General features: G+C 42.2%; 1 protein-coding gene across 4 annotated transcripts in view; it reads left to right on the forward strand.

Annotated features, from left to right (window-relative positions):
- Positions 1 to 8,053, forward strand: part of USP40 (ubiquitin specific peptidase 40) — a 46,457-nt gene extending 38,404 nt beyond the window's left edge. For all 4 annotated transcript variants that reach the window (XM_075000624.1, XM_075000625.1, XM_075000626.1 and 1 more), the window contains 4 exons: positions 82 to 292; positions 2,879 to 2,974; positions 3,375 to 3,469; positions 6,701 to 8,053. In XM_075000624.1, coding sequence (XP_074856725.1) covers positions 82 to 292; positions 2,879 to 2,974; positions 3,375 to 3,469; positions 6,701 to 6,809 — 511 coding nt within the window. In that variant the 3' untranslated portion in view covers positions 6,810 to 8,053. The remainder of the gene's footprint in view (positions 1 to 81; positions 293 to 2,878; positions 2,975 to 3,374; positions 3,470 to 6,700) is intronic.
- The last annotated feature ends 7,695 nt before the right edge of the window (positions 8,054 to 15,748 follow it).

Raw genomic sequence — 15,748 nt, forward strand, 5'->3', positions numbered from 1 at the left:
TGATCAGGAATGTGTGTAGCTCCTGGAAGTTTGATTCACAATAACTTTGTTACCCCTTATTTTATTTTTTTCTCATCACAGCCCCTGTGACTTGCTGCTTCGAGTACAGATGGGCATACCCGGGGAGAGAGATTACTACCGCTCTGTGGATTTGGTGTGGGATATCTCCAAGGAATGCACAGCACGGGCGCTGAGGCAGAAGCTTGCTGCTCACTATTCTCTCCCTGTGGAGAAAATCAAAATTGCAAAGTATTTCCCTGAGAAGTTTGAGTGGATGACCATCTCCAGCTGGGTAAGCTCTGAAATGACAGAGAAACTAATTTGGGACTGGAATGGCAGATGCCAACACTTTCACTTTGTGCAGAGACTGTTAGGAAAATTTAAATACATGTTTTGTTCAGGTTATCCATCAGCTGGATTTGGAAGTGAATGGGATTATTCTTTAAAGCCTTGATCGAACTGTCATTGAAGTCAGTAGGACAATGAAAGTTCAGTTACATTGTAGGCCAGTAGAACAGGGTCACCATTTCATACCTGAGGTCTCCAGAGTGAATGCCCTAAACCAAGATGGAGCTCTTAACTGCATTACAGCTTCAGTGTGATAAGTGAGCAGTTCTGTGCTCATCCCATCTTCTGCTTTGGGGGCGGGGAGTTTGTCTATAAACAGAGGCAGGCTGATTAAAATAACAAAAGGCTTGTTGTAAGATTAAATTAATGGTTGTTGGATAATCCTGAAAGCATTGTGTTGCACTCCATTTCAACATTGGAACCGAAGGGTAGGAATAAACAGTGGGACTGGAGATGGATAAATAATGGTGGCCCCCAGGGGTCTGTACCGGGGCCAGTGCTGTTAGACATGTTCATAAATTATTTGGAAAAAAGGATAAAAAGTGAGGTGACAAGATTTGCAGCTGACATAAAATTACTGAAGACAGTTAAATCCAAAGCCAAACGCAAAGAATTACAAAGGGATCTCTCCAAACTGTGACTGAGCAACACAATGGCAGATGAAATTCAGTGTTAATTGCAAAATGTTGCACATGGCACAATATAATCCTAACTATACATACAAAATGGTGAGGTCTAAATTAGCTGTTAGCCCTCCACAAACATCCACTCAATATGCAGCAGCAGTCAAAAAAGCTCGTAGAATATAGGGAATCACTAAGAAAACGTGTCAGAAAATATTATATTGCTTCTATATAAATTCATGGTACACCTACATCTTGAATACCATGGTCAAATTTGGACATCCCAGCTAAAAAAAACTTACTGAATTTGGAACTGGAAAAGGTTCACATTTGGACTTGGAAAAGTTCTAGAGAAGAGCAATAAAAATGATTAGGGGTATGGAACAGCTTCTATATGAGGTGAGATTAAGTAAGAATGAGATTTTTCAGCTTGGAAATGAGATGACAGTGGGGATACTATAGAAGTCTATAAAATCATTGCTAGTATGGTGAAATTGAATAAGGAAGAGTTATTTACTCCTTCACATGACACAAAATCTAGGGGCCACCCAATGAAATGAATAGGCAGACGATTTAAAACGAGTATTTTTTCAGTAATCCTGTGGAGCTTGTTGCCAGGGGATGTTGTGAAGCTCAAAACATCCAGTACTGGGTTCCAGTAAAAACTAGATAAATTTGTGAAGGGATCTTTCCATCAATGCCTAGCAGCAAAGGTAGGCAGGGATGCAACACCACGTTCTGCATGGCTCTAGCCTCTGCCAGAAGCTGAGCAGGCCATCCGAGATGACCCACTTGATGATTGATTGTCTGTTCCATACATTCCCTCGGAAGCACCTGGCACTGGCCACACTTAGAAGTTAGGATACTGGGCTTGTATCACAATGGCCATTCTAATGTTCTTATGTAGACCCCAGATGTATCTGTCCCCACTGTGGTAACCCTGTAAACATCACACTCCTCCCAGACCTGAGACAGAGCCCAGAAGTCCTGACAGGGTGTCTCTGTCCACAGAGTTAGTAACAACAGAAGAATGTGTGTTAAAATTTTAAACCTAGCCAGTGTCCATTCAGTGACTTGTCATAAGAAGTTAGAACATGTTAGGATTATAGCCAAGTGGGTCACTATTTATGTAATTTTCGTTTAGATAGGAATTAGACACAGTGCCACTGCCAGCTGATTGCTAATTTAATTGCCAAAAATCTGAAGTTTTCAAGTGTGCAGATAGCCCCTGGAATCCCAGTTAAAGCCTCCTGTCCAGTATAAAATGGTCCCTCCTCAGAAGAACTTGCAACTTCTGCATTGTCAGTGAGGGTAAAAGTCCTTCAGAAGGGATAAGAGTGGCACTGCTCACATGAAATGACCCACTCAGCCTATTTACTGTATTTTAGTTGAAAAGTTTCCTAGGGTTACAGGCCAGAGATCGAGTATAAAATCAGATGCCATCTTAGCATGTGATTTTTGCATAGTAAATGCAGGTTTGGATTTTTATTTGTGCTTATTTGTTCCATTTGTTTCTGAGCCAGTAGCTGCCGGAATGAGGTTATGGAAACAACACTGAGTTCTGCTCAAGTAAGCAGATCCTCCTAGTAAGACCAGAGTTAACTGGATGTAAATGCAATACAATTTAGACCTCCTGTGTCAGAGGGATGTAAAAGGTTTAAAGTATGTGTCTGGAGAAGAGGAAGGATACAGTTGTGAATGGAAGTATAGGGTCCTTTGTGGAGGAAAACTTGTTCACATAGCTGCATATGCAAGTTTAAGAACAAATAAGTTTCTTGATCTGCTGAAGAGTATCTGACCAAAGGACTTTCTTACATAAGAAGATGAAGCCAACAAAAATCAGTTTGAGTCTCTGAAATCTGTAAAGTTAGAATGTGTGAACGTTTTGATACTTTGCCATTATTCAGACCCAGCAAATTTCAAAGAGGAAGCAGAAGAAAAAACAGGAGAGTTTGCAGTCAGCACCCTACCACCTGAAAGATGGAGACATTATCGGTGTAAAGGTAAACTTAAGAATTAAAAACAGTTGTGCAAATAACTGGGTTAACAGGTAGAGGTACTGGTGAACAAGCAATTACTCTCAGCAGTAATTTCTGCCTCATTCTTCTGCATTCGTTTGCATCTCTCTGACACTGACAAAAATCAGCACTTTGTGTGAAAGTGTGGCAGGGTACTGCTCCTGTTGCTGCCTCTCCTGATGGTCTGCCAGCTTAATGGAAGAGTGCAGATGGGACTTTGGGGGTCCGACTTCCCGGTTTTATTTCAGGTGTAGTAACCCCAACTAGTTTGGTGCAAACATTTTAAGGAAAATAATGTTCAGCCGAATGAATTGTATTGAACTGCTGAGTGGCTAAGGTTATACATTTTGAGTGAAATAATGCACTCAGTACTTTCTGGCAACAGAATCTTCTACTTGAGGATGGTAAAGACTTCAGTACTTTGAGAGACGACATTGGAAAGGAGAGCCAGAGGCAGCATGCAATGGAAAAAAAGAAAAGGTATTTATTACAATATTTATATTTCTTTGTGTTCTGAGATATGCGAAGGAGTTTAGTAGTTTTTCCGTATTTTTAGTGCTGTGATGCTTTGTCTAAAACAGAAGTAGTAACTATGGATACTCAAATCCAGTAACAGTCTTTAGTCTTGACAGTGCCAAAGAAGGAGCGTTGAATAAAGGTAACTGACAAACTTCTCCATGTTCTAATACTATGTCTGCACCAGAAACCAATTCAGCAAGTGGGTCTCTGTTCTTCTTCAAGTGTTGGTCCCTGTTATATTCCACTGAGGGCAATGCACACGTGCCTGAATCTTTTCAGAGTAGTAGAGTCATCAGTCTGCACATACACCCCTGCAATGCATCATGGTTTCACCGGAGGCAATAAATTGCAGGGTAGACCAACTACATCGTTAGGTCCTTTTCGCCTCTGCATGGTCCATGTTGTCACTTCATCTGTCCTTTCATCTTTGGTGATCCATTTTCCAATGTTGCTCAACAAACAAACCAAACACCTGATTCTAGTCTTTATTTAGTCAATATTTTGTTACTTTATGTAGTGGTTTTCTTGTTTCTGAAGGTCCTGCAAGACTCAGGGCCTCTAATTTGTTTCTGCTAATTTTTCCATCCATGGGTGGAATAAGTTTTGTTGTGTGCATCAAGACGTGTGGATGTGTGCTGCCAACAGAAACATATGCTGCCAGCTGTGGCTGACTGTGGGTGCTCTGCTAATCGTCTTGGGGATGTCTGAATCTTTCCTGGGTGGCTGCCCAAGTGCTCTGCTTACAGGGAACACTGCTCAGGACACCACCTTGGTGGTTCCTTGCCAAACAATCCCTGCTTTCAGCTGTCTATCTCTGCACTTTCTTCTCTTTGTCCTCCCTAACAACCAACACCAGTGTTGTCTCTAATGCTTGCTTTAAGCTCACACTGTGTCCAACTGTAGCATCCCTCTCTCCTGCCCTGCCCATATGCAGGCTGGCAGAGCCCTCTGCCTTAAGCAGCATGACATGGAGGTCACATTGGGGCCATGGATCCTGTCTGTGGAACTGACCCCACTTCTCTCCCATACATCACCATGAACGCTCACCTTCTCCCATGGAATGCCAGCCTGGTTCCATGTTGCAGCCTAGCTGTGAGCCATGGAAGCACACAGGTAGACATAGGCTTAAGTCTTTTGCACTTCGTAATAAAAATGCTGCACTGTCCATGATCTCCAGCTAAGGAGGAACATCATGGTCAAACTCCCACAAGAATGACAAAAACCTGCGCCACTTACCACATTCCCTGGCCCTGGTTACAGATCAGCATACCCAAACCAGGGTGGATTGACTGAAGTCAAGGCAATTTAAACAACTGATTTAAATCGCCCACAAAATAATTGATTTAAATCAAGTTACCAAAAAAGTTAAGCTTGACTGCGCTTAGAGTCCAGTTCTGGTTCCTTCCTTTTTCTGCATGACAGAGCATCCTATGCTCCCACTGCCTGTGTTCCCAATGTTACTTATGCAACACAGTGGCAAACTCAAACACTCCAGTCCAGCAGTGCTCCCCCTAACGGCTTGGTGTGTGGACGGATGCCTCTGCTAGCACAGCAATGTTCACTGGTAGTTTGTGATTTCCTCTCCAATAGCAGAGAGGGCTCCACAATGTCATCCTATCAGGCCAAGTGAGTTCATTTCACTGCCTGGGCCCCGCATAGAGGTTGTACCCCTGAAGCTGGGGCCATCCCTTTCCTATTAGACTGCCCTCTGTCTCTAATGGCATAAGCTCCATCAACATGCATGTAGCAGTCATTGTCTGCCATTCTCTTGTGGAAGGGGATTCTGTCTTTACAAGCCCCGAGAGGGCCCCAGTATGCAAATACCTGCTCATCCAGACTATTACTCCTCAGTGGGGATTGGAATCTGGTCCTCACCTCATTGAAGTCCCCTTCCCACTCTCAGGCTTCCGGCCTCCTGTGCTCTCTTTTCTCTGTATGGAAAGTAGCTTTGCTAGTCATAGTCACTTCTCCCAGGAGGGTTGGTGAATTGGGGGCTATGACGGCAGATCCCCTTTTCACCACATTGCATAGGGAAAGGGTCTCACTGTGCCTACGTCCCAAGTTGCTACCATAGGTAATTTCCCACTTCCATCCCATACCCTTACCCATCTTCTTTCCCAAACCGTGCACCTCAGATGAATGGTGGCTTCATTTCCTCAGTGTCCTTGGGCCCTGGCCTTCTACTTACAAAGGACAAAGCCGTTCTGGCAGTCTTCCAGGCTGTTTGGTGCTATATGAGAGAGAACTAAAGGACAGGCCATCTCCTTCCAGAGCACCTCAATTTGTGTCTCAGACATGTTACTCTCTATCATCTAGCGGAGTGGGCCCTAGCAGGTAGATCTGAGCCTATTCCACAAGAGTGCAGGCATCAGCTACACCCACACTTTGTGATATACCCCCTGCAGAAATACGTAAGGCAACCAAGTGGAATTCAATTCACACCTTCTCACTATGCTTTAGGACGTGATTCTGCAATAGACACCCTTCTCTGTGCAGCAGTCCTCCATTTCATGGTTCTCTGATGGTCCTTGCATCTTCCTCAGAATAAGTACTACTTGTCAGTCACCCTCAGTGAAGTGTAGTAGGGGCATCACTCAGAGGAGGAGGAGAGGTTACTTACCTCTAAGTGCAGGTTCTTTGAAATGTGTGGTCCCTATTTTTGTTCCAGTCCAACTCTTCTGCCTTTCTGCAGCAGCTACGGTAAATGCACAGAGAAGGGACTAAAAACACTGTTGGTCCACTGTGTCCTTTGCTGTTTTGGCCACTGTCCTTAATTTTCATGAGGCAAAGCAGGGGTGCACAGCAGACAGGCACCACCACTTTGGAGAGCTCCAGCTCCGGGTGCCTAGCACATGTACATTATCCTCAGTGGAATCTGGACAGGGACCACACATCTTGAAGATTTCCAGATACAAGTAAGTAACATTCCCCTCTCCCCAGCTTGTGTGTGTTGATCTTGTAGCATGCCATGCCCACCCTGCATGGGTGGACAACCCAAGATACAAGGCAGTGGAAAAATTTGCCATTTGTCGGCTGGGGCATATTTAAATGTGCGATTAGCAAGTGTGGGAGTGCGGTGTCATCTTTGCCAAAGTAGTAATCAGATTGCACATTGATTTACAGCTTCTTTGAAGTACACTGATTATTATCGCTATAGCTTAATGCTAATATCAGTGACTGATTGTCTTATAGCCGACAGGCTCAGCGTTTACAGAACGATGTTTTCTCAGAGGGAAAGGGAGCTAATAAGCTTCATAAACCAGAAGTGGCTCTTTCCATCAATGTGGAAGTCTTCAGATAGCATCAGACAAGTGACTTGCTGAGTGACCCTTGCCACTGATGTACTGAATTAGAATGGCTTACCTCAGCTGGACCAGCAGTGAGAGGCATGGTCTTCTCAGAAGTGTCCTGATTCTCAGAGACTCAGGAGAGCTCTGGATTCCTGTAATCTGTATTGGTGAAGTGCTTTAGCATCTCTTTTGTCAATGTGGAACTTACTCTCAGGCTAGGTAAATGCACTTTATCAATGAAAAAATGGATGACTGTATTGCATAATCTTTCAGTGACTATTTTGTAATAATCATATACGTATTGTTATCCTGTACCACCACTACAAAAGTTTCTTCATGCAGGCATGGAACTTCTAATATGAATTGTCACTTTTGACTTCTGAAATGGTTAGGTCTTAGGTTTTGTTCACGTGCCTGGGTTGATAAATCTGAGCTTTACAATAGTTTAAATCAAAATTTGGTTCATGTTCCCTTCTCTTTGCAGTTCTTTGGTTGGTATATTTTTTCTGCAATGCTAATAATTCAAGCAACAGCTAACAGCTAATAGTTTTCCATTTAAGCCATGCAGAAGGGATTAATTTAAACAGGGTGTGTGACATTTCAGAACTTGCCTCCTGTGATATTTAAATCTTTCCATTGTGTATCAAGTAAAAAGTCTTTGCCATATAATGAAGCTCTCTCTGTTAATCAGGAACATGAGTACAAACTGGTTTCAGCATTTCCTTAATCTCTGGAACCAAATACACTAAAACTGGCCAAAGGAAAGAACAAATGTGTTCAAAACCTATAAAGCTCAGGAGAACTGAATTTGTAAAATAGAAATAATTGCCACTGTGCTGCTGTTCTTCCCGAGATGGCTCATCCTTTTCCATTATCCACTAAGTTTATTAAAACAGATGAAGAGAAAAGGAGAGTTTGGCAGAATACTGTAAATTTTTTTTACTCAGGAAAAAGTTTTGTTTTTTTTTTTATTCTAAGGAGATCAGATTAAATGGACCTTTCCAGTCTTAGGAATTTTCTGTGACTGACTTGAGATCCATCAATAAGTTTCAAATACAAAAAAAAAAAAGAAAAAAGTGGGGGGTGGCAGAAGAATGTTTTGTGTGTTAGTGTTTTACAGCTAGCTGTACATCCCAATAGTAAAAGGGGTTGTATAACTGAAATGGGGTACATGGTTACTTCTGATACCAGCTAAAAGATGTGCTCTCCAAGTGTGTTATGAGTCCTAAATAAAACATTTACTGTGTTACTGAGAGACTAGTTTTTGGTCGATGATGAGATAGCACTTTCCTGTTGTTGAGTTTGGTAATTGGGCTCACTAAAACTAAATTAATTCTCAGTATATTTATGTAAAATATTTTCAGTGTTTACAGTTACTAAGCTCTTTGTATGTTCCTTGATGGTTCATGCATCATAATTTCACTTGCAGTCAGGTTTAATGGTTTCTTCAGAAAGAGTATCACTGTTGATAACAATGAATTAACCATGCATATGTCATTTACAAGACACTGTACTTTTAAAACCATATATTAGGTAATAGGATGAGAATGGGATATATAAATCAAAGATAACCACATGTCCTTGACTGAGCTGTAGTGTTCATATTACATGCCACAAGTTTACCTTTCTCTGTTAAAAAGCTGGAGAAATTAATTATCAGATATGCCACTGCACCTGGCACTCCTGGTGGGGTAGCCCCTTGTTAATTATTAAAAGCAAGTGTTCAAACACAGTTTCTGGAAAAGAAAGTTAAGGCTATGTCTGTACTGGTCTCCTTCTTTGAAGGGGGGCATGGTCATCAGCCTGATCAGAGAATACTAACTCTCTGGGCTAATTCTCCTGGTGGCAACTTCATAGTTGCAAACTTTGAAGTGCTGACATGCTGTGTAGCCGCAGGCACTTCGAAATTGCATGGTACTGTGAAGGGCCCACACTTACATGTCATGCCAACACTTTGAAGTTTGCGACTTCGAAGTTGCTGCTGGGGAGAATTAGCCTAATGAAGTGCTGCATATTCATCATAGCACTTCATTAGTGTTCTCTGATCATGCTGATAACCATGCCCCCTTCGAAGGATGGGGCAAGTGTAGACACAGCCCAAGTGTTTTCATTATAAGTCAGCTATTACTGCCAAAGTGACTGGACACCTTTCCTGTATTGATTTAGAGTATACTACTAAATCTTATATAGTTTATTCATAAGTATTGTAGTCTTAGTAGGAGACCTCCTCCTGATGGTGACTGTTAAACCTGTGAGAGGGAAGTGGGAAGAGCCTGATAGTAAGGTGAGCCAAATTCTACTGTTTTGGACACAGGTTCAGCGTAAATGAGTACCCAACCTTTTGGCCCTGATTCAGCAAAGCACTTGAGCATATGCTCAGTTTTCAGCATGTGAACAGCCCAGATTTTGCTGTGGCTGCATGTGTTTAAAATTAAGTAGATGTTTAGGTCCTCTCTTGCACTGGGGCTTTAATTGAGGGAAAAGAAGAGATAATCTTATAATCTCTAATTATTGGTCCCACTTTTACTTGAGTCAAGTGTGGTTGAATTACGAAATTCCAGATTTATGGAAGAATTCTCTTGTAGGACTTGACAGAGGCCAGCAAACTTGTGTCACTCAAACTGACTTTGTTGGACAATTCTACTATTGTTTCTCTTTCTACCTTCCTTTGATAATAGAAGTTTATGCTTTACAGAACACAGGAAGCTCAGAGAAATTTAGATATAGGTTACGTTGGTATTCTAGTATGTGCCTTTATTGATATGTAGTGTGGCAATGGCTGCACTGAACCAATGTTGAGTTTTTAATGCTGGTCTAAAAGACTGTAAGAAAAGTCACTGTGGATCAGTCCACAATGAGGAATTTTGTTAGAAGGGTGAAAAAAATCTTTTTAAAATTGAGTCTTCATGATTCCACAGTTTGTCACAGTTATGTTCTAATGTGAGAAAAAACTTTTCCCTTTACTTTCCAAGTATACTTCAGAAACAAAATAAAGAATTTTTATATATGTCTATAACAAGTGTTTCACTCACGCTTTCTTTGTATCTTAGCATGCATTCTAGACTGATTACTAACCAAGCAGAATAATACTAACATGGCGAAGGGTAGGTACGTGAACGATGATCTCAGCGTCTGAAGCAGTGACTTCCAATTTTAGAATTTCTTTTCAAGTGAATAGCTTCGATAATTAGGAGGGTCGACTGTGAAAAGAAAGATTGATTTAAGTGGATGCTTTGCTCATTGTCTTAATTCTCTAAGATGCATAGTTTCTAGGTGTGGCTGTTTCATATTCATCCCGGTATTCAAAAAGATTTGCTTTCCAGTGCAACAGTCTGTCCTACACCAGAAGATCTGTGTGGCACTCCATTTTCTTCAGTAAGTCGTATTTGGATGGTTCCATTGCATGACTTGGGTTTTGCAAATACTGGTAACGAAAACTGTATTAGATTTTCCATGTCTCCCAGAAAAGACTGCTAACTCTGTGCCCCATAAATCTAACTGCCCTAGTGTGTTTATGTTAATCTGTTCATGCTCCCTCCCTCTCTCGCTCGCTCTCTCTCTCTCTCTCTCTCTCTCTCTCGCTCTCTCTCTCTCTCTCGCCCTCTCTCTCAAAAGAATTCTGTTCTTTGCTTTAGTTTCAACCAGTTTGCCTGGTTCTGAAGTTAAGGTTACCAGTGTGTAATTGTCAGAATCACCTCTAGACATGTTTTTAAAAAATTGGCATCATATTGGCCATCCTCCAGTCATTTGGCACAGAAGCTGACGTAATGGGTAGGTTACAAAACACAGTAGTTCCTCAGTTTCCCATTGGAGTTCTTTCAGAGCTTTTGGGTAAATGCCGTTTGGTCCTGGTGACTTATTACCCTTTAGCTTATCAATTTGTTCTAAAACCTCCTCTCCTGATACCTCAGTCTGGGCCAGTTCCTCAGATTTGTCACCTAAAAGGGTTGGGGACTCACCCTCACATTCTCAGTCATGAAGACTAATGTGAAGAATTTAGTTAGCTTCTCCGCAATGATCTTTTCATCCTTAATGCTCCTTTAGCAATCTGTCTGGGAGCATTCCCCAAGTGTAACCACACTTGTAAGTGACATAATTGGTATTCCTAACTTCAGATACAGAAATTAAGCATGCATACAAATATGATAACCCTCTTGAATAAATTATAACCTTTCCAGTGATACCTCACATGACCTGTTGTGCATAAAATACATCATAAATATGCCACTCATAATAATATTACTCTGCATAAATTAGGGCATAATGCAATGTCACCCCTCCACACACACTTTCACAAGACTTGTTATCCTGTCAGAGGAAGTTGCATGGTTTGTTAATAAATCCATGCTGACCCTTATTAATCACCTAACTATCTTCCAGGTGTGTGAAAAAGTGCTTAATTATTTGCTCCATTATCTTTCAGGGTACTGAAGTTAAGTTGACTAGTCTCTAATTTCTTAGTTGTCCTTATTTCCCCTTTTATAGTTTGGTTTGATATTTGCCTTTTCCAGATTTTTTTTAAAGATAATTACTGATGGCTCTGATATCTACTCTGTCAGCTCCTTGAGTATTGTAGGGTGTATTTCAGAAGATTCCGGTGATTTTCAGACACTTGCCTAAGTAATTTTTTACATGTTCTTTCACTATTTTAACCTCTGATCCTACTTCATTTTTACTGACGTTTGCTATGCTAGATGTTCAATTGCTACCAACCATTTTGTTGTTTCAGAGAATGGCAATAGTTGGAGGCTTGTTAAAACATGTTTCTTCACTAGACACAATGGGAACCACTTTTCCTGATTGTGCACATAGGTTTGTTTCATCTGTACCCATTAGTTACAAAGTCCATTTAATCTGAGTCAATAGAAGGAAACAAACAAGATTTTCTATTAACCTTCCATGATGTGTGTGTGTGTGTTACAATAGGAAGGCTGGTTATCATTGTTTGAATCTTATTCAGAGCAACCAAATACAGATAAACTAAGCACATTAGTCAGATTAGACCCCCCTAGTCAATAGCTTGAACAGATAAAGGTAAAAGAGAAACAAAATGCTTTTTAATGTTTGCTATAGAAATTGAATGTAGGTGATCAAAAGGACCTGAAAACTGTGACTCTCATACATGAAGAATACCACATAATAGCAACTTGCTGGCTTTCTTGGTTTCCACCTAGAGCAAAACACAGGCAATAGCAGCTTTTTGATCACAGCTGGGAAAAGAAGGGAGGGAAATGTCAGCCTTGCCTGAAAGTGAAATAAGCGGTTCTGGGACATGTTTCACTATCTGCGTGTGGCAGGTAAGAAATGGTGCTGTTGTGAAGGAACTGTTAATAGCTAAAAAAGGAACAAAAGTATCAAAGTGCTGTGGATAAATCTCCAAGTTCCTTAGAGGTCTTGTGATAGATATGGATGATTGTCACTTCTGATGATGCTAGTTAAGCATTATGGGTCAGTTCCTCAGCTGGTGCATGTACCTGCATTGAATCTGCCCCTTCCTTCTTCACATACTAAAGCTAGTATTAAACTGTACTAATAACTGCTTGTTGCAGCTGTTCTCTGAAATGCTTACACCTAAATCACTTTATTCTTTCTAGCTGGCTTGCTGCAATGCCATTTACCCTAATCCATGTGGGCCGGATTCTTCCATATGCTTAGCCCATGACAGCTTGCTTTCAAACAGGTTGCTGAGAACTTCATTTGAGGTGCCCAAACTGGAGCCAAACAGCTTCTGGTATTTATGGCTATTTCTGCACTGCAGCTGGGTGCGAGCCTCCAAAGCCAGGTTGTCAGGGATCTTTCCCACCCTACACTCAGAGTGCAGAAAGTGAGGCCCCATGGAAATTTAAAAAAGAAACACCTTGCCTATTCGCACACTTTACTTCAGAACTTTCCAAGGCCACAGATTCCTGCACTCTGGGATGGTAGGCTGCCACCACCAAATGCAAAAAGACCCCCTTTTCCTACACCAAGAAGACACACTTGGGTGTCTTCCTGTGGGGGCACCCCAAGCTCCTAACTCTCCCTCAGGAGAGAGCTGGACACAGAAACCTGTAATTCAGTAGCTGACCACTTGGTCTGAGGCCCAGACTCCACTTAGAAATCAGATCAGTTGTTTGCAAAAGTTATTTATTCACAAAACAGGAGAAAAATAAATCACGGGGTTGCATGCAGACAACATTATTTTCCTGGGATTCAGCTTAAAAATTACAGGAGGGACAATCTCAAGTCAAACAAGAACACAAAAGAATAAGAACGGCAGCCACAACAAAATAAGGTAACAAGCCACAGCCCATCCAAATTTAAAATAACCAAAAAAACATGAATGCATCTTACACATTTCCCTTGTACTTATACCTCTAGGGTTGATTCTGTGATGGTTAGGGTATTTTTGATTTCGGTTGCCTCAGAGCCATCTCCCTGTCTGGGTCTTTCTCTCTGGGTCCCCAGAGACAAAAGCCCCACAAACTGCAATTGTTCTCAGTTTAAGCAGGATTATTTCACTACCATTGGCTCACCTGGGATTTAGGCCACTTTAAAAGATTAACCCCTTCCCTGCACTCATTCATGACACAGGCAGAGAGATTTAAGTCATCACAATAACAATAGCCGCATGCACACTGCAGCTCAGGCTGGGCTCCCAAGACCAAGGGCACTAGAGAAGTAGATGCAATTAACTGATAAAGAAGGCAGGAAATATATGAAAGAACATTTTGTCAACAAAAGCTTCAACTTGTCTTTGCTCATTTTCATTTAAGCTTTTAATGTCGCTTAGGATCTGGCCTCTCAGTGTCTGAAAGTTTGATAAAATAAAGCCTCAGGCACGATCTGCTAAACAATCCATTAAATTGGTGAAGAGCCACAATATATGTTGTTTAAAATAATGGACTAAAGACCAAGCTCCATGCTGAGTAGCAATTGTGTGCACCCATTTCCTATGGGCAGATTTTGACCATTACGTAGTAATTGTTTTTAAAACATTGAATACTGTGTAAGGGATGGAAAGTTCATAAGAATTCTTCAAGAAAATCTGTGCCCTAGAACATGCCAATTCTAAATTCACTTCGACGCCTTGGCTTGATTACCTCTCTTGATTTTGACTTGCAAGGCATTGTATCATTGTTTCAGGCAAATGATGTTTAGTGTGAGCTTTTTAAAAACTTCACACTGTAGCGTTTTGCTGAACTCCCACAGTGTTTTATGCAAAGGTATAATCTGCTTGCTTGGAGGTTCTCAATATATGCTGCAAACAGAATGCGCTGCTGTTAGTGTCTGGGGAATGGGGTTACCCTGGAAACTCATCTTCATCTCATTATCCACCATGACCCTCCCACCTTTTCCATAGTTTCTGCTTCCCACTATAAAGACCCCCATTATTATGCACTACATACTTCGCTCCTAGACACAGCTATTTAGCCATATTGTTTGTTTGTGTCTGACTTAGCAAAGAATCCAGATCACTCTGTATCAGTGGCCTATCTTCGTTTATTTATGGAAATATTTTGCTCAGCTTTGTACTCCACCAATAAGAGGTCTCTAGTTATCATGTTGCTCTCATTTTATCAGATCTCACTACTAACACCAAGTCAAAAGTTCCCACCTCAATATGGTGAGATTGAACAGAACTCCCCACCACAGGCCATTCTAGCCACTAAAATAAATAGAGACCAAGTCCAAGCCTTCTCTGCATCTTTATTCCAGAACTCTTCAATTCCAACTGCTTCTTTCTGGGCCCAGAGGGATTTACAACCTTTGTGGCTTGTTAGCCTCTGACTCTTCAGCTAAACCAATCCACTCTTTCTCATGGTACCAACTTGCCGTCCAAATAAACAGTAACCTTCACATTTAACAGGACCCCTGAGGACTTTTCCACCCTGTCCTTCTCATACATTGCAGACGCTCCATGGATGGAGAGTGGCAGAAGTCCAAGGGAACCAGCCAGTTCCAAAATAAACACAGTTCCTCTTCCCCGGTTTGTTCTTCCCACTCTTTTGGATTCCTAGGAGACTTCTTCCAAAGCCCTAGCCTGTAGGAAAGTGTCAGCACCTCTTAGTCTTCCCAGATTCTTCAAGTCCTCTGAGGCAGAGTTGGTCTGGGAATCTCATCAGTTTCAGACTATTTCAAACTGAGAGAAAAGAAAGTAACTACTGTACTTCCTTCCAAGCTCTTTGCACAATCATACGCTCCCAGACAAACTTTCCTGCTGTTTAGTACTGTCCCTTGCCTGAACTAATGTAAATATACTTCCTGCTTCCCCACAATGCAACACACACCGTTGCTTCTGAGACAGATTGAGAGTCCTGATCAGTCACGTTCTCACTCGCCCTCACCACGACCCTCAGAGCACTTGAAATTCAGTTTGGATGAAGGAAAGCTGAGGGGGTACCCATGAACTTGTAACAATTCCTGCTTTATTGCTGATCCGGGAGCTGGGGGTTGCGGTGATAAAGGTGTATGCAGTCATGATGTACCAGAAACCTGATTTTTCATAGGCTTATGAGAATTTTGCTTCTGAACGTGGATGGCAGCCTGCGAGAAAGGGCAGCGGCGTGTTCCTTTAGCGCGCAGGGGACAGCTGCAGCCGGGAACGATGGAGTACTTGGTGGGAGGGTGGCGATGGGCAGGTGTTACCCTTGCACAGCCAGTGGGACTGGAGTGGTACGTACGGGGGGGGCTTGTGTCTGACTTTGTGACTGTGCCGGGATTGCAGTGCCTGTTTCCCGCCCCCCCGCCGAGAGCTTTGTTCCGGCTTCTCGGGGGAGGGCAGAGGGGCTCAGGGATTGTCCAAGGACTTGTAAAGAAGCTAGAGACCTTCCTGCTCCAGGAGCTGAGCTTTTGTCTGGCCGGCGCTCAAGGGTTGAGGAGCGAGCCTGGTGTTGGGGTCGGTCTCCGGGAAGCCACGTGCCCGGGGCCAGGCTTGCCTGGAGTGGGAAATCCCCAGGCTTTACCCTTC

Source organism: Carettochelys insculpta, chromosome 8 (assembly GCF_033958435.1).
Source record: "Carettochelys insculpta isolate YL-2023 chromosome 8, ASM3395843v1, whole genome shotgun sequence".
Lineage (NCBI taxonomy): Eukaryota > Metazoa > Chordata > Testudines > Carettochelyidae > Carettochelys > Carettochelys insculpta.